The 23,725-nt window shown below is 39.9% G+C and overlaps 2 protein-coding genes across 4 annotated transcripts in view; both read left to right on the forward strand.

Moving 5' to 3' along the window:
• The window catches only part of LOC103740907 (ubiquitin-conjugating enzyme E2 variant 2-like), a 1,578-nt gene extending 1,150 nt beyond the window's left edge, over positions 1-428 (forward strand). Inside the window, exon 2 of the mRNA XM_008841587.2 lies at positions 300-428. Coding sequence (XP_008839809.1) covers positions 300-428 — 129 coding nt within the window. The remainder of the gene's footprint in view (positions 1-299) is intronic.
• Positions 429-2,716: 2,288 nt separating this feature from the next.
• Positions 2,717-23,725, forward strand: part of Gcfc2 (GC-rich sequence DNA-binding factor 2) — a 43,352-nt gene continuing 22,343 nt past the window's right edge. For 2 of the 3 annotated variants that reach the window (XM_008841580.3, XM_029567600.1), the window contains exons 1-7: positions 2,717-3,116; positions 6,371-6,502; positions 10,342-10,566; positions 12,585-12,682; positions 17,585-17,700; positions 20,919-21,105; positions 23,281-23,404. In XM_008841580.3, the coding sequence (XP_008839802.1) occupies positions 2,858-3,116; positions 6,371-6,502; positions 10,342-10,566; positions 12,585-12,682; positions 17,585-17,700; positions 20,919-21,105; positions 23,281-23,404 (1,141 nt within the window). In that variant the 5' untranslated portion in view covers positions 2,717-2,857. The remainder of the gene's footprint in view (positions 3,117-6,370; positions 6,503-10,341; positions 10,567-12,584; positions 12,683-17,584; positions 17,701-20,918; positions 21,106-23,280; positions 23,405-23,725) is intronic. The other variant, XM_029567599.1, reaches the window with a different exon arrangement.

The raw sequence follows: 23,725 nt of genomic DNA on the forward strand, positions 1-23,725 counted from the left end.
CTTGTGTGTGAAAGACAGATTGGAAGGAAATATGATCAGATACAGAACACATGCAGGCTCCTGGGAAGTGAAAGAAGACAATGTGGACATTTCTGGTACAGGTTTTCCTCATTTGTGGATATAAAATGAAGGGCTTAGTGATGCCTGGGAGGAAGGCAAGGACTGTCTGGCCATGCCTGGTTTCCTTGTTTTAGGAGATAAAATGAAGGACTTAATAAAGTCTGGGAGGGAGAGGGTGGTCTCAAGGAGTAAAGGGTTCACCTGCACCCGTGAACAAAGTCTCAACACCCACCACCAAGATAAACAGAGCAATACTGGACTATAGCACAGGCCTCAGAACTTTCAGGCAGTGCCAGGCCAAGCTGAGCGATAGCAAAGGCACCAAGGACCAGTACACTGAAAAGGTATGGGAGAACCCCATGAACTGATGTACTGATGTACTCACTGTCTCACCCAGACCCCAAAACAAAGGGCCAATCAACCATGAGTTGGAGCCTGTGAAACCATGATCCCAAATAAACTTTGCCTCTTTATAAATTTGTAGCATTTTTTTGTCACAACAGCAGAAATTTGACTGACCCTATCTTGAATACCATAAACCCAGTGTTAAAAATTCCAAAAGTTTAAAATCTCCCAAGTTTATGATGCCCCAAACATCAGAACTCTGGGGACTGGAGAGATAGTTCAGTGGTTAAGAACACTGGCTGCTTTTTCAGGTTTGAATCCCAGCACCCACATGACAGCTAACAACCATCTGTAATTCCAGTTCCAGGGTATCCAATGCCATTTTCTGTTCTCCACGGGTACTGCACAACACAGGTGTACTTACATGTAGGCATAACACTCAAAAAATAAAAGTAAATTAAAAAAAATATATAATTCTAGAAATACTAATTTAAAATTGCTTAATGACATTTGTTTACATTTTAAATTGAGCTTACTTGAGAGACATATAAATGTAGCAGAACACATTACAGACTAATTCTCTATCAAATTAGGCATAAAGAATATGCAGACCTTCACAAGAAAAACCATCCAGTCACACTAATTGCAGTTTTACAGGTATAACAGTTGTGATAACAGATTTAAAATAAGTTAAAATAAAATTTAAACTAAGAAAATACATAAAAATTCTGGGATGGAGAGATGCCCGGCCATAACAAGTGCTGCTCTTCCAGAGGATCTGAGTTCAGTTCCCAGGACCATGTCAAGTGGCTCACAATTGCCTGTAACTCCAGCTGCAGAGGGATCCGATTCCTCTGGTACCCATACACATGTGCACATACCCCTACACAAATACAGGCACTTAGACATAGTTAAAGATAAAAAAGAAGGGCTGTCAGGATGGCTCAGCAGGTAAAGATGCTTGCTGAGGGGCCTGAGCTGGATCCCAATCTACATATGGAAAGAGAGAACCGAACCTACCCCCAACACTTTTCCTCTGACCCCCACAGGCACACTGTAGCACATCCATGGCCTCCCAAACTCAGTCAAGCAATTAATCAGCAACATTAAGAGTGCTCAGAGGGCTAAAGGCACTTGCCTACAACTTGATGATCTGAGTTTGATCCCTAGGACCCACATGGTCCTACAAGCTGGCCTCTGACCTTCAACCCAGGCTGTTTTCACACACACACACATAAAAATAAAAATAAATGTAATTTTAAAACTAAATAGGTTAAAAAGAAAAAATACAAACACACGTATATCATATTATTTATTTTTTTCAAGTCACTGTGACAAAATACCTGACTTAAGCAAGGAGCACTTTACTTTGACTCATAATTTTGAGGGTGCATCCAACATGGCAGGGAAGGACAGGACAGTAGCCTGGTGAACATGTGTCAGGCAGTGTCTCCTCACATCTTGACCAATCAGGAAATGGAGCACTCTGGTCAGAAGAAAAAGTGGACATTATCTTCAAGACCTGCCCCCAGAGACCCACTTGTGCTAGCTAGGCCACTGTCCCAAAATTTCACAATTGTCCCAAATAGCACCACAAGCTGGGGACCAGGTGTTCAAGCCCCTAAGTCTACGGAGATTTTAGATTTAAATCACAATCATGTTGTTTGTAATTACATGCATTCAGCTTTATGAATGCAGCCATATGTAATAATTTTATGGACCACCTAAACCGTCTTAAAAACAAAAACTAAATAGTAAACTGAAGTGGGGGGTACCGCTGGTGTTAAATCCTGAATCCAAAGGCCACAAACATGGAATTCCAATGCTTAAGGCAGCAGCTGAAAATTCTCGTCACAGTTCTGAGAGAGCCCAGCCTGTCGTGTTTTTCTTCCCTCTAGATGGAGGCAGATCTTCCCTACTTAAGACAACTCAAAGGCAGGCCTCGTGGCTATGGAAACTGCTCCGATCCAGGCAAACAAGGCTCTGCCAGGCTTCTAGGTTTGTCTTGTCATGAAAGCAAATGGAAAAGCCACTAGTCCCTTCCCAGAATTCAGCTTTCTATTCTTCGCGGAAGACCCTTTCCCCCAGCAGGAATTATGGTTCTCTGGACGTCCTGTGCTGAGACAATCATTTGATTTGCCTATCCCTACACTTATCACTCATGTGTGGATTTCGGGGTTTATTTTTCCCACCCACATTCCTTCTTCGATCGGATTTGCAGGAAGTGGCCGGAGGAGGAGAATCTCACCGACAGTCTACACTACCTGATCTGGCAAAGACAATGCTTTTCTTCCCAACTCAGGATCTGAGAACAGGTGTTCAATCAAAGCGTGGGACGCACGTCACGCATGCGCACACCGAGGCACGCAGCTCGGCGCGAGTGCGCAGGCGCCGAACCAAGAGACCCGGATTGGCGGGCGCAGCACGAACGTAGTCTGCTCGGTGCTGGACTATGGCTCACAGGCCTCCGAGAACCTTTCGGCGGCGCCGGGCCGAGTCGAGCGACAGCGACGGAGCGGAAGAGCGGTGTGTTGAGGCCCGGGCACCCGCCGAGTGGGCGGAGGAGCGCTTGCCCTCCGCTGGAGGCGGCTTGGAGGAGGCGGAGCGGCCGAGACGGTCCCAGGGCCCTCGGGGACGGGGTCGGGTCTGGGCGAGTTCCCGGCGCGGACCAGGAGCTGCTTCCCGTGGGCACCGCGGCGCGGGCGGCCGAGGTAACGCGGGACTGCGGGGCGGGGAGATCTCAGGGTTTGCACCGACAGGCTCGCGGTGCCGAGGACGCAGGGAGCCCGCTGCCCGTCAGGGGGCGCTCGCCCGCTTCGCTTCGGTGCACTGGGCAGCTGGTCCCTGACCTCGCCCAGTGGAGCTAGCTGTGGATGATGGATGTTCTGAAGAGCCTCAGTCGGAGGGGTTCAGGGATTCCTGATGCTGCTAAAGACCGGCGAAAGGTGTGCCTTTTGCAACTTGCCTAATCAGTTGAACAGCAAGTATATGACTGAGATTGATGACACTGGACCGTAGCTTCAAAGATCGAATACATTTGGAAACGTCGTTTAGTTCTTGAATATAGATTTCAAGCAGCATAGTTATTTATATAAGATGTGAAGTTTGACGCTCATGCAATACTGTTTTGCATTAGTCTTGAAATCCGAACTTCCTACTTTTAATTAAATTAAATTTAAAGTCAAAGAATGCTAGTGATTTCTTATATATACTTATTTGTTTAAACAGAGCTAATTCTTAATCACCTCACTTGTTTTTTGTGGGGACACTTAAAATCTTCCATCAGTTTTCAGGTAGTCCAAACAACACGTTAACTGTAGTCACCATGTTGTACAATAGGTCTCTCAAACTTATTTTTGTAAAATTTTGTATGACTTGACCAACCTAAACCACACCAGTCCCCACTAACTACCATTCTATCCTATTTCTGTGATTCCCACCAAAACGTTTATATTCTACAAGTGAGAAATTACCAGATTTGTCTCTCTTTCTAGGCTTATTAAGCACTTAAAATGTCTTCCATGTTCACGATCTTAGTGGTTTCTTACAGTGTCCTCCGTTTATTTTAAGGTTTGATGATCTTTCATATTCATAACTTAAAATATGTCAGTCATCTGGTTAACCTTGAGTAGAGAGAATTGAGGCCCAGAGTTGTCTTTTCTCTTGCCTTCTAGAGTAGTGGTTCTCAAACTGTGGTCTTCAAACTCACTTTCTAACTCTTTATTAAAAAATATTTTCCATCTATTATTTTTGTAAATTTATTTTTATTTTATGTGGATGAGTGTATTGCCTGCACATGTATAAATGCACCTGTGCCGTGCACTGCAGGAGGAGGTCAGAAGAGGGCATTGGATCCCCAAGAAGTGGAGTTACAGATGGTTGTTAGCCACCACGGATGTGCTGGGAATTGAACCCGGGTCCTCTGCAGGAGCAGTCAGTACTGTTGACCACTGAGCCATCTCTCCAGTCGCCTTATTATTTTTCTTTTATGTATATGAGTGTATTGCCTGCATGTAGGTAGGTTCACCAATGCCAGGCGGTGTCCACAGAGGTCAGAAGAGGGCATTGGATCCACTAGAACTGGAGTTACAGATGGTTGTTAGCTGCCATGTGGCTGTTGCAAACCAAACCCTGGTCCTCACAGGGTCAACCAGTGCTTTTAACTGCTGAGCCACCTCTTTGACCCCCTCTTTATAATTCATAAAAATATATCTTATGAAGAGCTTTTGTTTCCATGGATTATTTCTGTCAGTACTTACCATTTTAGAAATTAAAAAGAAATGTTTACTAGTTCATTTTGAAAATTACCACCTGCATATAAGGATAAGTAACATTTTTGTGAGAGACCAGTGTTTTCCAAAAAGTAAGAAAATGCTGATTGTTGTTTATTTGCACGTCCCTTCGATGTCTGGCTAAAAAGAAGGTGCCTGAATTCTGTGACTACCCTGCCTTCAGTTTGCTGTACCGTATTGTTTTCCTAAAGTACTTGAAGAAAATGCAACCTCTAAGCTGTGTGACCAAGAGCATCGCATCAGCTGTTAGGAAGTATGCTGCTTTACTAGTACAGCAAAGCTCCAGAAGTAGTAATCTCTGTTTTACAACTGTAATGCTTTGGTTTATTAAAGGAGAAAAAATGAACTCGACAGTAGCTTACTGGAGACATGAGTTAGCAGAAAGCAGCCTTGTCAGGGTTCAGATGTTCGTGTTTCTTCTTACATGAACATTTCTCTAAGGCAGACATTGCTTAAACCTCTTAAGTGGCTATTCCCAATTCTTATATCAATCACTTCAATGAGTAATAATTTCTTAAAGACAATTTAAATACTAAAATCACAGACTATGTTAGTAACTTTTAGTTGCATTTGTTTGTTTTTGTTTCTGTTTTGTTTCTTTGAGACAGGATCTCACCATATAGGCCTAGCTTGCCAGGTACTGGCTCTGTACACCAGGCTGGCCTGGGACTCACAGACATCCTCCTGCCTCTGCATCTGGAGGAGTGGTGGGATTAAAAGTGTGTGCCACCATGCCCAGCTTGAGCCTTTCTTGAAATGATAGACGCAGCTCAGCTCACTGTTGAGAATGTGTGTCAGATGTCAACATCTAAATAGCTAGGTTTTCTCCACCGTTCATTCTTTTAAGTCAAGTGTTGGTCTTTGAAAGAAGGCCTGCAAGATGGCTTAGCAAACCAAAGCACTTTTCAAGCTGGCCTGGCGAGCTGGGTTCCATCCCACATGAAAGTGCAAAGAGAACAATGAAGTCTTTTGATCTCCACACAGGCATTGTGCTAATCATATGTCTCTTCCTTCTATGTGCTTGTGCATATACACACACACACTCAAGACGGTAATAATTTTTAAAAAGGTACTGGCTAGTTAACCCCAGTCATACAAGTAAGTGTAAGGCAGCTGTCAGGGCTCACCATGCAGCAGCAGTCCCTCGTGCATACTGCCATTTTGTTGCCACCATTAAGAAGATGTGTTCTCAGATCAAGACCTAATAAAATCAATAATTTTTTTTTGCTTCATCAACAAGTGTAAATGAAAGTGGTTGTTTTCCTATCCTGGTGTGTGATGATGATGAATATATTGACCATCTACAAGCTGGTCTAGCACTTTTACACCCCACACTTTTGCATCATCTAGTAGTGTTAACTCAGTGAAAAGAATAAATGATGCATATTATGATTAAAGTAGGTTTCATGTCACAGATTTTCCGACAGCATCTTGGGGGCCTCCAAGGATTGCTGGACCATGGTTTCAGAATCACTGTTTTGGCTAATTCACTGGGAATACTCAGGGGTCGTCATCAGTAGCTACTGAAAAGAGCGAGCTGCAGCTTTACTGATTTTATTTTTTGTTATGTTTGGATATGCTTCAGTCTTCTGAACCTCATGTAAGTCTTGAATTAAGTGGAACTTTTGGTTATTGGTTCCAGTATTTTGACTATTTCTTTCTTTATTACAAAGGTGTCCTATTTGAATCCAGAACAGTTGATCTTTCAACAGATGAAGAGGAAGGAACACATCCCTCCTCGGAACATGGGGATGATCAGAGTCCGATCTCTGACAGCTCTAGCTCTGTGGAAGAAAAAGAAGTTGGTAAGTTTTGTAATTTTACTTAAGACCCTCCCTCTCTTCTTTTATCTTCCCTTTTGGAGACAAGGTCTCACCGTGTAACCCAGGCTGGCCTAAAACTCCTATCTGCCTCCCAAGTATATGATGTACCACCATGCCCAGCCCTAATACCAGTGTTTTCTGTGGCAGTAATTCTTACTGTTGATACAACCCAAAAAAGTCATATATTTGTTATTGTTTTGAGATAAGATTTCCCTTTGTAGCCCAGGTTGGCCTTGAACTAGGGTGGTCCTTCTGCTTTTGCTCTCTAGTGTTGGAGTTAAGATTTGTGTGCCCTGTCTGAAATCCTAGCACCTTGCAAGATTGTAAATTTGAAGCTAATCTGGGCTAGACAGTGAAACCGATGTCTCAAAAGGACTCATAATAGAGTGCTATTCTTCCTTAGTAACCCATTAATAATACTATTTAAGTTGGGCACACCTTTAGTCCTAGCACTCAGGAGGCAGGGGCACGTGGAGCTCTGTGAGTTCCAAGCCAGCCTGATCTACAGAGTGACTTACAGAGTTGGGGCTACAGGGAGACCCTGTCTGAACAATCCCCCCTTCCCCCACCCAAAAAGAAGAAATGCTGATGTACTATTTAGAGAAGAAAGGTGGGATATGGTGGACATGCCCATCATCTTAGCACAGAGCTTATGTGTGGGAAATGTATTTATTTTGTGTTCAGATGACAGGCTGTGAGAATGAACCAGTGATAAGAGTACCTGCTTTGAGAGGTTCCCTGTGGCAGAGGCTACTTGTTACCAAAGGGAGATGATAGTTAACTTCTGCATCTTAGATGGTTGTGTGTCTGGTAGGATGATGTGTGTAGACATCACCTGAGTTAGCAATACAACATGATTTTATTAGCTCATCCCACATCTGCCCAGCATCTGCTCTGTGGACATCATGGTGGTATGGAAGAATAGGGTGGGAAGAATGCTTTCTTCATTGGTCGATCAAATCATGCATTTGTTTTCCTATTCATACACTTGAATATGACTGTGGTCTTAACCCTTCATCCCCTTGGAGGCTTTAAAACAAACTAATGCTTAGCTCCAGCATCTCGGTTTACTAATCCTCCTGTTTTTACTGTGTAGGCAGAGACTTGCTAATGTCAGCTGCTGAGAGAGTTTTGAACCTTTAATTTGCTGTAGATAATAATAGCTGTATTTCTCAGCTTCAAAGACACGCTGGCTTATCTTTATACACATCACAGTAGAATCATTATACCAGACTAGGAAAAGATCAGAGTTCTGACAGGTCTCTATGTCCAGTTATTCATGTAGTTAGGAATTCGATGAACTTGTTGCTATTTGATTTGATTTGTCCTACTTTTTTTATTTTCTGAGGCAGGGTCTTGCTGTGTAGTCCTATCTGATCTGGCCTCAGACTTGCTGTGTAGACCATCCTACCCTCAAATTCACAGAGCTCCACGGGGAACCTCTACCTTCGAGTGCTGGGATTTAAGGCATGCACCACCACACCCCTCCTGGCTGTGAACTCTTGGCAGTTCTGCCTCATCCTCCCTGATGCTGAGATTGTAGGCATGTACCACCTTCCCACGTATTTTAGCCATCACAGTAGCTGTTAAATCCTTGAAGAGAATATAGGTATGGGCATACCTGACTTAATGATTCGCCTGATAATCAACTGTAAACTTATACTAGTTTTTCTGGGCTTGGTGGCATATGCTTATAATTCCACCACTGAGAAGGGTCACAAGTTTCATTCCACCAGATAGGAAATGTTCAGAGCTCTGACATGTCCCCATTTGCCTTCATAATCAACATTTTTCTGTTTTGATATTCATTTAATTCAGGAAATCATTTTATTTACACACTTTTCTTTGTTTGTTTGTTTGTTTGTTTGTTTGTTTGTTTTAGAGACATGGGCTGGCTATGCAGCCCTGGTCAGCCTGATACTCATTATGATGCTCAGGCTGACTTTGAACTCTTAAGCCGTCTTCCTGCTTCAGCCTCCCTAATCCTTGGATTACAGGTGTATGCCTACTGCCCCAAATATTTCAGTGTGATCACATTATCCTTTAAGAGGATGTAGGAACATCTGACCTTTATCATTCCCCAGATAATAATCTGTAAATGAATACTGGTTCAACTGGGTGTAGTGGTACCTGGCTCTAATTGTAGCACTTTGAATGTGGAACCAGGAGGAGCCTGAGCTACATGAAACAGTGTCTCAAAAAGAAATAAATAATTGGGCTGACAAGATTGTTCATTGGATAGATGGCTTGCTACCAAGCCTGATGAGCTGAGTTCAGTTACTGTCACTGACATAATAGGAGAGAACTGACTTCCATAACTTGCCCTGAACTCTACATGTGTACCATGATGCCCCTCCACATAAAATAAACAAATGTAATAAAAACTCTTCATAAAAAAGATATAATAAGAAAATAGATAAATACACTCTTATAAAAGAAGTCATTTTACAACATGATTGACTTTTTTTTAACTGCTGAGCCATTTCTGTAGCCTTTCTCCTTTTTTAAAAAAAATATTTATTTAGTATATGTGTTTAAGTGACTGTATTCTTCTCATAAAAAATTGGGATTAGGGGCTGGAGAGATGGCTCAGCAGTTGAGAATACTGGTTGTTGTTCTTGCAGAAGACCCAGGTTTGAATCTCAGCACTCACATGGCAGCTAACAACTGTCTGTAACTCCAGTCCCAGGGGATCCAACAACGTCTTCTGACCTCCGCAGGCATTGCTCAACACAGGTGCACTTACCTACCTGCAGGCAATACACGTATACACATAAAATAAAAATAATAAATTAAAAAAAAATTGGGATCAGGGCTGAGGATGTAACTTAGTTGATGGAGTGCTTGCTTAGCAGGGATGAAGCCCTAGGTTCAATCTCTGACATCAAATAGACTAGTCATAGCATGCCTAACTAGCATGCCTTTAATCTTAGCACAGGAGATGAAGATAGGAGGATCAGAAATTCAGAGTCATCCGTGGCTACAACACTAGTTCAGGGGCTGCCTAGGCTACATGAGACAGTCTCTGAAAACAAAACAGCATTAATTTGTGGGAAAAATTAGAAAATTTTACTTGCACCTCAGAGACTTGACATTTCTAATGTTTTCTAATGCTTGAAATGGTAAGAATTTCCCTTGCTATCATGTTGACAGTATTTTCTTAAGGAAACATTTCTTTGTAGAATCTAAAGATAAATTTTATGCATGAAGAAACCTCAGATAAAGACAGTAAAATGCAGTTGTATTAAAAGTTGTAATTAGGTTCATTTACTTGGTGGCAAAAATATGTATTTCCTTTATATTTTACCTTCTCTCATTTTTTTCTCATGGGACTCTACCAACCTTTACAGTCTGGTTGGCTTTGTTCCCCTGTCCTCTGTTTCTTACTGGCTCTGTCTCTGGTGCCCACAAGGGGAGGAGGTGTCATGATGTAATCTCCGACCTGGTAAGTCAGATTCTGTCACTAATCCTAACTTTTTCCTGTCTTAGCCTCACTGACTGCTTAGCCCCTCATTCCTGCCCTGACACTCTGAGCTTTAGAAATGAGCAAAAAATAAGAGAGTTAAAGGCAAAATGGAATTGTGTCAGTGTATTTTCTGATGGTACTAGATTGGGTTCATTTCTCTAAGATGTATTCCGTGTTTACTAAGTTAATATTTTCTTCATTTGCTTGACTAGACTTTGAGCCATTTATTGTAGTCACACGCATATATCAAAATAGTGAAAAATTTAGGAGCATTGTACCTTTTTCTTGGCTTGAATGTGAGGAATATGCATTGTGTAGATGTTGGTTTCATTACCCTCCTCTTCATTTGTTTCAGTTAAGATCCCCGATGCATCTTTTATTCGGGCAGCCCGCAGAAAACGTGAGTTGGCCAGGGCCCAAAGGGACTATATTCCGTTGACTGTAAACCATAGCTCCACCACCTCTGACAGGAAGAGAAGCGGTGAGGAGGACCCAGAGAGTGAACCTGATGATCACGAAAAGAGAATACTATTTACCCCGAAGCCTCAGACACTCAGACAAAGAATGGCTGAAGAAACAAGTAGGTATTTGATTTATTTACCGGTATATGAAGATCAAGACATTTTCATTAGAATAATGAAATTTTTATTTGCCTGTGACATATTTTCTGTTTATTTATTAAAAATTGAGATCAGGGCTTGGAATATAGGTCGGTTCATAGAGTGCTTTCCCCGCAGGAACAAAACCCTTGGTTTTTGCCCCTGTGTCACATGCACTAGTTGTGATCTCCCATGCCTGTAATCCCAGCACTTGAGAGGTAAAGGAAGATGCTATGGTAAAATTTCTGTAAGAGGGGCCAGCAGGATGGCTCAGATGCCAAACAATTCTGGCTACCAAGATTCAATTCATGGACCCTGTATAAAGATGGAAGGAAAGAACCAACTCCTGAAAGTTGTCCTCTACACACATGTACCCATACTCACAGACACATCATACACATACACAATGATAAAAAAATAACTTTAAAAATCCATAAGAATATGCTGTAGAAAGCATGATGGCTTGCACCTCATTTGGGAAGTTCAAGTGGGAAGATCACAAGTTTGAGGTCAGCCTGGGCTACATAGTGAGAACTTGTCTTAAAAAAATAAGCCCTCTCCCCCCAAAAGTGATATTGTACCTTACATTATAAAGAGTGTTGATGATGATTTTCATGATCAATTTGATCTGTAATGTCTTGGCATCTAAATGATTTGATTCTATCAACATGTCATCCAGGGGTGTATGTTATGATGTCTACTAATGAAACCTCCATACTTGATTTTTGACATTTAAAAAATAGTGCAGTGTCTTTATGTTACAATGTTGGAAATTACCCATTGCTACCTTTTAAAATATTTTTTTGGTAACATGAAAGTCTTTGCCAAAATTTTAGGTGTCATATGCTAATATCTTGCCTATTCTAATAAAAAATGCCCTCTTATCAGTAATGAAGTCACAAAGCACCATTCACGGTTCTTATTCATAACATATATGCCTTACCAAGCTTTTATTCAAATAGTATTTCTTCAGAATAAGACTGATAGCTTGTACTCAGAAATTATTATTTATGTTTTTGAGATAGGATCTGTCGTACCTCAGGATGGCCTCAAACTCACTCTGTAGCTGAAAAAGACCTTGAACTTCTGATCGCTCTGCCCACACCTGCCAAGTGCCAGGATTATAGGTGTGTGCAGCCCCGTGTTATAAGGTGCTGGGGATCAAATTCAGGGTTTCATGCATTCTAGGCAAACACCACCAACTGAGCTACATCCCAAGCCCCCAGACTTTATTTTTAAATGTTCCAATTCTCAGGTATGAATTAGACATCTTTTTTAAAAAATTAACATTATCAAAGAATTGCATTCTATTTATTTTGTATATGTGTGAATACATATATGTATGAGTGAATTTGCAGGTATGTGCATGGTACAGTACAGGCGTGGCGGGCAGAGGACAACTTTAGATTCCTGGGATTGAGCTTGGGTCATCAGGCCTGACATCAGGCACCTTCATCCACTGGGCCGTCTTGCCAGCCCTATTTGTTTGTTGTGGGTTTTTTTTGTTGTTGTTGTTGCTTGTTTGTTTTTGTGCTTGTGTATATAGGTTAGAGGACAACTTGTGAGTCAGTTCTCCTGTCTTGTGGGTTCAAGGGGATTATACTCAGGTTGTGAGACTTGGCAGCAAGCACCTTTACCTACTGAGGCATCTCACTGACCCAAACTGAACATCTTTAATAAGGAAAGCCAAACCTTTCATTCTTTTGCACATGAGACTGTGGGACAGTTTGGTGATGAGGTGTGCAGGCTCTGGAGTCAGACTACTGCATTTGAGTTCTCTTTAGGACATAGTCCTGAAACCAGTTCTTCAGCTGTCTAGTATTTGTGTCCTTATTTTTAAAATGAAGGTAATAATGTTTCCCTCTCCTTAGATACTGTGAAGAATAAGCAGCATGCAAAGTGCTGCTAAACCTGCATAAAATAACCCCCAAATTCTTACTGCTGCAGTCAGAATGGCAAAATACAGACTGTTTATGTGCGGACATTAATTTTTTTATAGCAAATGAAAATGAAGAAACAAGTGAAGAGAGTCAGGAAGATGAAAGTCAAGACATTTGGGAGCAGCAGCAAATGAGGAAAGCAGTTAAGGTTGTGGAGGTAACTCTTTCTGTACTGTATCTCTTAGCATCCTGTGACTATTGCAACACATTACCACAGACATGTTTCTTCTTTTTAATGTATTATTTGTGTGTGCACACGTGCATGCATGTGCTGCCATGCACGTGTGGAGGTCAGCGGACAATTTTGTAGAGTTGGTTCATTAGTCCATATACATGGGTTCTGGGGATTAAACTCAGATCTCTAGGCTTGTGTGGCAAGTACCTTATCTGCTGAGCTATGTTGTCAGCTCTGTATCTGGTCATTCTCTCACAGTGTGGAGGCCATAAGTCTGAAGCCAGCATTTTGTCAGGCCTGTGCTTGCTCGGAATTGTTCCTTTCCTTTACCAGCATTTGGGTGCTGCAGATATTCATGGAGTTGTGACTGCAGAACTCCAATCCCTGCCTCTGTCTCCACATGCCTTCTCTGCATCTCTGCTCTGTTTCTTAGTACACTTGACTTTGCATTTTGGATTCATTCAGATAATCTAGGATGATCTCAAGATCCTTCCTTAGATACAACCATACAAAGACCCTTTACCAAATTGTACACCTCAAATTCATTTGCTTTCTGGGTGTATCTTTGGGAAGGCCACCATTCAGCCCACTACATGGTTTGTAGATCATTTTTTCTATTCTATTATAAATTCCTTCCAATCTAGGGAGGACCATGTCTTGCTTTACCTTTATTTTTTATGGTCACAGATACTTCATGTTGTTATTATGTTTTAAAAAGTTCAACAAATGGTGAAATTTAAAATCTCCCCCGAAGGGGGAGGGGTTTAGGGTATAGAGCACTTGCCTAGCAGTGCAAAGGTCCAATTCTATTCCCAGAACTAAAATTTTTTTAAGTATTGATTAAAAGTTTAGGATTTGGATTCTGGGTCTGCTGCTAGAATCTAAGTTCCACAAGGTCAAGAATTGCTAGCTCTTGGGGCTGGAGAGATGGCTCAGTATTAAGAGCACTGGCTGCTCTTGAAGAGGACCTGGGTTTGGTTCCCAGCACCCATGTGGTGGCTAACAGCTGTCTGTAACTCCAGTTCCAGGGGATCTTCTGAACTCTGTGGGCATTGTACAATAGGTATACTTACATACATGCAGGCCAAACGCTCATACACATAAAATAAAAATAAAAAATAATTACAATATTTTAAAAAAGAATTGCTAGCTCTTGTTCATTTTGTGGATCTAACAGTGCTCACCGGTTATGAGATGTTAATAGTGTTTATGCAACTTTGAGAAAAATCTTTGTTCCTTTAAATCTCAATTTTTTTCATCAGTAAATTGGAATGGTAATATGAAATATTTGAATAGATGACTCTAAGGCTCAAAATTGTAAGAATATAAATAGAAAATGCTCATAGCAGTATACTTTTCAAATATAATATCTTACATTTGAATCTTTAAATAAGAATGTTTTGAGAAGAGTTGGAGAATAGGACATGGGTTTGATTCCTAGCCCCTCACATGGTAACTCCAGCTCCAGAGGATCCAACACCCTCTTCTGGTCTCTGAGAGTATCTGCATGCTTATGGTGCACATAGATACTATACAGGCATATACACATACACAGATTTTTTTTTCCTTAGAGTTTTTCAATCTCCAGGCTTCATATTGTATGTGTGTGTGATTTTTTTAATTGATTTTTTTCAAATTTCATAGAATATCTTTTGATCATTTTAGGCCCCCTCCCTTAGCTACACTTCTCTTATAGCCCCCCTGCTGGATTTTATGTGTGCTGTCATAATGTGTTAAGGCCTATTTGAGCCAAGTTTCTGTCCCAAATGTCCTTGTTGTGAGCCTGGTTGACCTATTTAGTGTCACTCTCTTAAAATCAGCTGTCCTTTCTCAGTAGTCATCAGTTGCCAGTAGTTTCTCACCTAAGGTCGGGTCCTCTTACCTGTTCCCTTCCCCCCTCTTCTGTACTGGGTTTTTGTCTAGTTTGAACTTGGCACAGGTCTTGTGTATCTTGTCACCATTGCTGTAAGTTCACATGAGTAGCTTCTCATCTATCTGGAAAACTCTGTTTCCTTGTGGTCTTCCACCACCCCTGGTTCTTATAATCTTTCACATGAATTTTGATTAAAAAGAATGCTTTGAGAGATCATTTATTCCTTTAAATAAGAAAATATAAGATCTCTGTCATTAATACCCCAAAGCATAGGTAAACCTCTGATTATAATTTTGGAGTTTCTAATGGGAGAACTTATTTAGCAGACTATTTTTGTCCAACATGCCCATACCCAGAAGCGCACGCACACACATACACACACACACACACACACACACACACACACACAATTACAAATAAAAACATCCAAAAAAATTTAAATGTAAAATTTGTTTTCAGTTTACTTTTAAGTAACCACAGTTGCTTACTATGAGAAGTGTGTATCTGTCTAGGGCTGTGTGACTTCTCCAACTTAGATCTCAGGTTGGACACGGCAGTCTCCTTTCTCTATTGATCTTCATGTAATACCTTTTCTTGTCTGCCTAAAACCCAACTCTACTACTCTGACTTCATCAAAAGTAATGTAGCACATTCTCATGTTGCAACAGTGAATGAATTAGTGCTTGGAAATTCAGAATTCCTAAGAAATGAAAATGTTGTTACTACACGCCTCTGAATTTAAAGTGATACCTTCATGTGCTTTGAGAAGCACAAACTGTCTATAGTTTTGAACTCAGGTTTCCTTGTTACATTTCTTCCCCCGTTTCTGCCTAGTTAAAACAACTAATTGTAATAGCTGTAAAATATTTACTAGCATTACCTAATCATAATTGTCTTAACCATTCTTCCTTTTGATGAGACTTTTTAAGAAAACATTGTTTACAGTAGGAGCTTTTTTCCTGTTTACAAATAAGAATCTAAATATTTGGTTTTTTCCTTTCTTTTGTTCACATGTACAGTTTTGAGCTATTTCCTTAGCATTGTCAAGAATTGACTCGTTCCTTAGAATTAGTATCACTGTTCAAAGAAGAGAAACCTTTTTTATGGTACTTAGTACTTGTACTTTATTTTTTTCTGAAGGAAACTTCCCTCAGTTTATAATGTCAACACTATTACAGAAATGTTTCACAACAATCTTGCCAGCCAGCTGGCAGGTTTAGTGGATAGACTTACTGATTTGTGTTTTTATTACATCGCAAGTGTGCGTGTTGATGTCCCTGTTGGAGAGCTACATGCTTGTTTCTTGTTGTGGTTATGATGAGTCTCTGCTGATTTGACAGTTTACCTGACAGAAGTTCATCCTCTCACAGTTCTGGAGATCAGAAGTCCAGAATCTGGGGTGATCTGTACTAGTTCCAAAAACTAGAGAATCCATTCCTTTACCCTTGTAGGTTCTGTTGGCATTTTTTTTTAATTTTAATTTTCTTTTTGCTTATGATCACATTTCTCTTTCTCCATCTTTACTTCACCTCCTTCTCTCTCTTTTGTTTTAACCTTTTTTCATTATTTTATTTTATTTTATTATTTTATTTATTTTATTTTAGTTTAGTTTATATGAATGAGTGTATTGCCTGCATGTGTGTAAGTGCACTCCACCCCCATCCCCCATGTCCTGCAGTGCCTATGCCTATGGAGGGGAACTGGAGTTATAGACAGTTGTTAGTCGCCATGTGGGTGTTATGGATCAAATCAAGAGTCCTCTGCAAGAGCAGCCAGGTCTCTCAATCACTGAGCCATCTCTCTAGCTCCTGTTTTTGTTTTTTTGAGACAGGGTCTCATTATGTAGCCCTGACTGGCCTGGAACTTACCACATAGTCTAGACTGGCCTTGGACACAGAGATCTGGTCACCTCTGTCTCCCAAGTGCTGGAATTAAAGGCGTGCACCACCATGCTCAGCTCATCTTCTATTTTATGAGGATCCATAATAACTGTGTAGGTCCTTTAAGTATAATCAGATAAGCCCCCACTCAAAAATCCTTCTCATTTGTATCTTTTGTTATATAATAGTCACATAAATGGTAGCATTTTTGTGGGGTCTGCATTAGACCACAGTAGCCAGTTATAGTGATATGCAGTCTGCAGGAGAGACAACTGAAGAAAATCATTACAGTGAGCTCTTATAGGTTATTGCCAGAAGTCTCTCAGGGTCCCAAGGTGACATGAACAAGTTGGGTGATCAGTTTTATGAGAGCAGGCAAATGGTGAGATGTGGAACAGTTCCAGAGGGAGTGGTCTTCCAGTGGCTCATTGCAAGATATGCATGACGTAAGGGATCTGAACCTGAAAGTGTCAAGAGTGTCTAGGGATAACAGTGGCCTTAGTTACTTGTATTTCTTCAAGAACTCAGTGAGTTTCTAAGACTTTATTAGCCCATCAACAAATTAGTTTTAAAAATTCAGGAACTAAGCTTTGCTGGAAAATTAGAACTCTAAACTTTGTCTCATGCATATGAATTTAATAGTCCAGGGACTGGAGCTATAGCTCAGTAGAGCACTTGCCTAGCACGTGTGAGGTGTTAGGTCAGTCCTCAGTACTGCCGAAGGGGGCAAAGGAATTTAATATTCTAAAATTGATATAGGATTTTTGAAAACATTTTATTGAGAACATGATTTACAAAGGCATGGGATTTATAAAATTTCTAAAATTATTAATTAGTTCTTTTATTTTATGTGTATGAGCATATTGCCTGAATGTTTAAGTGCACCCATGTCATACAATGCCTGTGGAGATGAGAAGAGAGCATCAGGTTCCCCTGGAACTGTGCTTAAGGATGGTTGTTAGCTGCCATGTGGGTTCTAGAAATCAAACCTGAATCTTCTGCAAGAACAGCCAGTCCTCTTAACCTCCAAGCCATCTCTCCAGCCCCAACTCATGGGATTTTTGAGCTGACAAAGACCTCAGAGTATGAAAAATGAAGTGCTTTTTTAAAGGTAAATTTTCATATTTTTAGGGAAGAAACATAAACCTTTTCCACAGCAGTGAATCTCAAGCAGTGAAAAAGTTTGATACTTCCATTTCATTTCCACCAGTAAATTTGGAAATTATAAAGAAGCAATTAAGTGATAGGTGAGTAATGTTTACTTTAAAATTTACATTTTTCTTCAGATTTATAGCAAAAAAAAAAATCATGTGTTACCATTTTATTTCTTTGTCTTGTCAGTTTTTATAACAGATGTACTGTACATAGTTAAAATCAGTAATTATAAAGTTCTTTTTTTACTTAATATGGCTATGGGCATTTTTCTACACTGCTAGTTTGTTGTTGTTTGGTCATTGACGACATGGTATTGATATATAGCCTAAGCTCATCTTGAACTCAAATCTCAAATCCTCTTAAGTTTCTAGGGTTATAGGCATGTACCTCCATGGTATGCCATCATGCCAAGCCTCTATATTGTCGAATAACCTTTAATTTACAAAAAAAAAAAGTATATGTCATGTTTGTTCCTATATTTAATTTGCTATAGCTATTTCTGTGTTTGACATTTTGATTCTTAAGTGTTCTCTATTATATATCTATTGTTGCAATAATATGACATGTTTTTTTTTTAATGTATGTATTTGGAATTTTTTTAATTGATTTTTTTTTCTTGTATTTTCCCAAACAATTTTACTCATCTTTGTATCTGCATCCCAAATGGTACTCTCCCATAGACTCCCTCCCCCCTCCCCCCTCCCCACTGGAGCCCATATACTCTGTCATCCTTGTTGGTGTCCACTGTGTTGTTGGCACCCCCAACTGTTACCCAGTGCAAGTCCATCTGCTGAATCTAGTCGGTCTATCTAGAGTCCCTTGTTTTAGGAAGATCAGCTGTTCTTCATCTAGCAGCAATCAGTTGCCAACATTCCTTTAGACAAGATGGGGTCAGCTGTTCATTTTCCCAATTCTCTTCTCTGCTGACTCCCAGAGTGGTTTTGGTTTTTTTAAGCTGGTCTTGCTGGTAGCTCAGGCTGGCCTCAGACTCACTATGTAGCCAAGGCTGGCTTTAAACTCTATGATCCTCCTTAATATCCTCCTTAACATTACAGATTTGTGCTGCTGTACCTAGCGTTTTTGTGTATGCATATTTTTTGTCTTTTATTAAAAGACATTAACAGGAAGAATTGCCATGGCAGAGATCTTATTTTTATGGATCTTGGTACAGAGTGACTTTCTCTTTTTTTTTGAAATATTTTAATTTTTATTATTTTTATTTTTTTTATGTGTATGAGTGTATTGTCTGCATATATGTAAGTGCACCTGTGCCATGCAGTGCCCGTGGAAGAGGTCAGAAGAGGGCATTGGAGCCCCTCAAACTGAAGTTACAAATGGTTGTTAGTCGTCATGTGGGTGTTGGGAATCAAATCAGTGCTCTTAACCACTGAGCCATTTCTCCAACCCCAAAATAATTTTGTTGTTGTTTTTGGTTTTGGTTTTTTTGAGATATAGTGTCCGTGTAGTCCCCACTGACCTGGAATTCCCTATGCAGACCAGGCTGGCTTCAGTCTCACAGAAATCTGCTGCCTCTGCCTCCTGAGTGTTGGACTTAAAGGTGTGTAGCACCATGCCCTCCTCAGAGTGCCTTTCTAAAGCACAGCTATTTCTTACTCTATCAGTAACTGGAGTTATAGATGATTGTTAGCTGCTATATGGTTGCTGGGAACTGACCCTGGATCCTCTGTAAGAGTAGTCAGTGCTCTTAACCACTGATGCGTCTCTCCAGCCTGCTCTTCATCTATTTTTAAATCCTATTGTTCTTGGATGAGTTGGGGTTGTGTTTGTATATGCCTGGGGAGACCAGAGGATGACCTCTATGTCCTTACTCAGGTGCCATTCACCTTTTTTAAACAATTTTTCGTCTGTTTTTATTTTATGTGTATGAATATTCTGCCTCTGTGTGCGCGTGTATGTGCAGTGTCCATGGAGGCATCATCTGGAACTGGAGTTATGGACAGTTGTTAGCTGCCATGTGGGTGCTGCAAACTGAACCTTGGTCCTCTGCAAGAGCAGCCAGTGATCTTAACTGCTGAGCCATCTCTCTAAACCCTACTTTGTTTTGTGAGATAGGGGCTCTCACTGGCTTGGAAGTCTCCAAATAGGTTAAATTGTTTGGCCAGAGAGATGGAGGGATCCTCCTGGCCCTCCTCCCCATCACTGGGATCCCACCATACTAGTGTTTTAACTTGGGTGCCAGAGAGCTAAGTCATGTCCTCATGCTTGCAATGCTAGTACTTCACTGACTGAGCTCTCTCTCTAGCCCAACTCTTACTGTCCACATACTTTGAATTTATTTCATTTTGTTAAATTATTGAGTTGCTAATTCTAAGGCATTAACACAACACAAATATTGATAGGAAATATATTCCATATGCTACAAAAGAAATGTTTCATGTCTATGATAGATAATTGACTTTTAAAGGATAAACAGTCATTGAATGGATGCATGTGATAGTCACAAAGACTGGACAGAGTGGGCTGTCTTCGCTTCAGTTGAGTAACAGAAATGCAACAGAGGAAATGGAATGGACCCCAAGGAATAGCAAATTTAAATTACAGAACAGTTAATTATAAAACAGAGAGTTGATAAATTGTACCAAACTGTAGCATATTTAAACAGTATTATTGCCAGCTCATTTATGTATCTGTGTTCTAAGGACGACTACAGATCGATCTAGCAGTAAACACATGGACTCCTTTGTTTCAAGTATAAGACTATTGACTAGTCTTGGAATTCAGTATCTAAATTCTGATCCATCTTGGCCTAAAACCAAGCCATTGTACTCTAAAACTAGACTATAAGTAGGGTATAGTAGTGCTGCCGTAATGCCAGCACTTCAGAGGTTTAGAGCTTCAGTGTTATCTTTAGATACACAATAAGTTCAAAGCTAGCTTGAGGTGAAGACACCCTGTTTGAATGAATGAATGAATCAATGAGTCTAATAAATCCAGGTTTATGTGGCAATCACTTTCCTTGATTGTCTTTGGAAACAAGTGCATTAGTTTTCTGCTTTTAAAGGAAAAGTTTGAGGGGTTGGAAAGATGGCTTAGAGCTTAAGAGCACTAACTGCTCTTGCAGAGGACCCAGGTTCAGTTCCCGGCACCCACATGGCATTTTACAACTGTCCCTAACTCCAGTTCCAGGGGATCCGGCACCTTCTTTTGACCTCCACGGGCTTTACACGACACAAATGCACTTACGCATATGCAGGCAATACACTCATAACCATAAAATAAAGATAAATAAATTTTTTTTAAAAAAGGAAAACTTTGAAAAATAAAACATCTTTTTATTTTATTCATTTAGATTAACATTGCTGCAGACAACTCATCGCTCACACCAGAGAGAATATGAAAAATATATACAAGATATCAAGAGCTCAAAGACTGCAATCCAGAACCTTGAGAGTTCATCAGATCAAGCTCTTCATTACAAATTCTATAAAAGCATGAAAATTTATGTGGAAAATGTAATTGATTGCCTGAATGAAAAGGTACATATAATTTGCATGCAAGACAGAAACCCCTTAGTAGTCAATTACAAAAGAAAAATCAGGCCAGAATATGGCTCAGTGGGTCAAGTGCTGCTGTATATGCATGAGGACCTGAGTTCTGATTCCCAGAATCCGTGGAAAAGCCAGGCATGGTGGTGTGGGTCTGTAACCCCAGCTTTGAGGGATAGAGATAGTGGATCCTAAGGTCTTGCTGGCAGGCCAGTTTGAAATAATGACCTCCAGGTTCAGTGAGAGAGCTTGTCTCAAAAAAATAGAGGAGAGAGCTATAGAGGAAGGCATTTGGACCTCAACCCCTGGCCCTGCATAGGCCTCCAAGGGCAAGTATGTCTGAACACACCAACACACACACACATTCTTTCCCTCCCTCCCTCCCCGTGTCTGACTCTCACAATTAGATACTTTTCTATAACTTTTTTCTACATTTTATTTTTATGAAAAGTCTTACTATATAGCCCAGAATGGCCTTGAACTCAGAGTCTTCCTGTCTCAGCCTCCTGAATGCTATGATTTGCCACCACACACATTTTTAACATGGCGTTAAGCACCTCTTAATATTAGAAGTGGGTTTTTTTCCAGTTACGTTGCTGTTATAAGTAATAAAATTTAATATGTAAAATTTTGGGTTAAAATTTCATCTAAGGCTGATTAGAAAATAAAACCCAATAAAATTAATTACTAAGTATAAATATTTTTCAGGTTTATTCAATGTATTGTGAAATTATTCTTCAGAACGACTGGCAATTTATTACTTTGCTAGATTAGAAAAAAATGATTTTTTGAGTGAGAAAGAGACTGAGACTTCCAATGTAGCCCTGACTGGCCTGGAACTCACTATATAGACCTAACTGGTCTTGAACTCACAAAGAACTGCCTGCCTCTGCTGGGATTAAAGAAAGTCATGGGCCACCATGTGTAGCAGAAAAAAAAGGATTTGCTTTTAAATGCATTCTGATCTCAAACAAGCCCTTAGTTTCTTAGCTAAATGTAGGTCTTGTTTATTTTTGATTTGTGAAGTAAGGTCTCCCTCTGTAGCCCAGGCTGAGTGGAAACTTGCTATGCAACCAAAGTTGGCCTCAAACTCTGATTCTCTTTCTGCCTCAGCCTCTGGAGTGCTGGGATTGTAGATCTGTGCCACCACGCCCAGATGACATGGATTGTCCTCTTACGAGTTCTTTGAGTCCTTTGCCCTATTCCTATCTGGTTCTTAGTGGGGATTTTTTTTTCCCTCTTAGTTTTTAGTGAATGTAAATAATTCTTTATGGTTTAAATTTTGTAATGCTTTATTCAGTTTGATCTAAAATTTCCAGTTTCGTTTGTGAAGGTTCTTTGATCTCTATATGCTCTGAAATTTTTAGCAGATTTATGAGTCTTTTATACATTGTGTTTTATGAAAGCTAAATCCTGATATTAAGATATTTAGTTGCCTTTTAAAAAGATAATTTACTCCTCAGAACTTAAAAAGATAACTAAAAATAATTATACTTTCCACATAGAGTATATCAATAAAATGTTGCTTTGTCTCTTATTTTAAGAAGGTAACCTTCCACTTATTGCTTAATAAAGTATTTTTTACAATATAATTTTTTCTTCATTCACCTTGAATTATACTGTTAAAACTTTACCAACTCACACAGTGGCCTGAAATGGCTATGTCTATGGCAGCAATTGTAGAACGTATTGGAGTGGGAGGAATCCTGTCTAAGAAATAGGAACATCAGTTTCACCTAGTCTCTATTCCTATATCACAGCTCTATCTGGTAAGGTCTCATCCATTTTATGATATTTTTTCTAGTGCTAAGGCTCAAACCCAGGGCTTTACATACACTTGTCAAGCACTCTTACCCCTATGCTACATTCTAGCCCTGAATGATCAGTTTTCGAGATTTTTACCATATTTTATAACTCCTTCCGCCCCACCCTCCATCTGCCTTCTTACTTTCCCCTCCTGTCTTGAGAAAGACTCCTTCCTTTTACCTCTCTCTCATGTCTGTGCTCCTAACTCCTTTCCATTTGGTTTCATAATCTGTGATATCTGCTAATATTGGAACTCTTTTTTTCAAGAATTTGAGCATATACATATGGTTACAAATAATACCTGTTGTGCTTTTTTATAATTATTGATAACCTGCAAAATGTTACATATGTGTATTTCAGATTACCAGCATCGAGGAAATAGAATCATCAATGCATGCACTGCGTATAAAACAAGCTGCAACACTTTTGAAACGCAGGCAAGATGAGTTAAAATGTGAATCAGCATATTTACAACAGTTATCATGTTAGTTTTTTTATATTGCATACTGTTTATTAGTTATTAAGCTAAATTGCCATCTGAGAGAATAAAAATATTTTTATTCCTGTAGAAAAAAATGCTTTTTTTCCTCTATTTTTTACATTGACCCTTCATCCAAACTCAACATTTCAAGGCAGAATTTTAACGTATCTTAAATTTAACATTAAAAAATAAATTTTAGAATTTCAAATCACCTAGCATTTGACAGAGTATGTATGTGGACATTTAATGAATGGAATGAGTGCCTATAAATCTGTAGACTTGTTTGGAAGCCCAGGTTTGTAGTGTAAGGGCCCTCCCAGGGAC

The sequence above is a fragment of the Nannospalax galili genome, unplaced genomic scaffold, assembly GCF_000622305.1.
Source record: "Nannospalax galili isolate Female #2095 unplaced genomic scaffold, S.galili_v1.0 scaffold61, whole genome shotgun sequence".
In the NCBI taxonomy this organism is placed as follows: Eukaryota; Metazoa; Chordata; class Mammalia; order Rodentia; family Spalacidae; genus Nannospalax; species Nannospalax galili.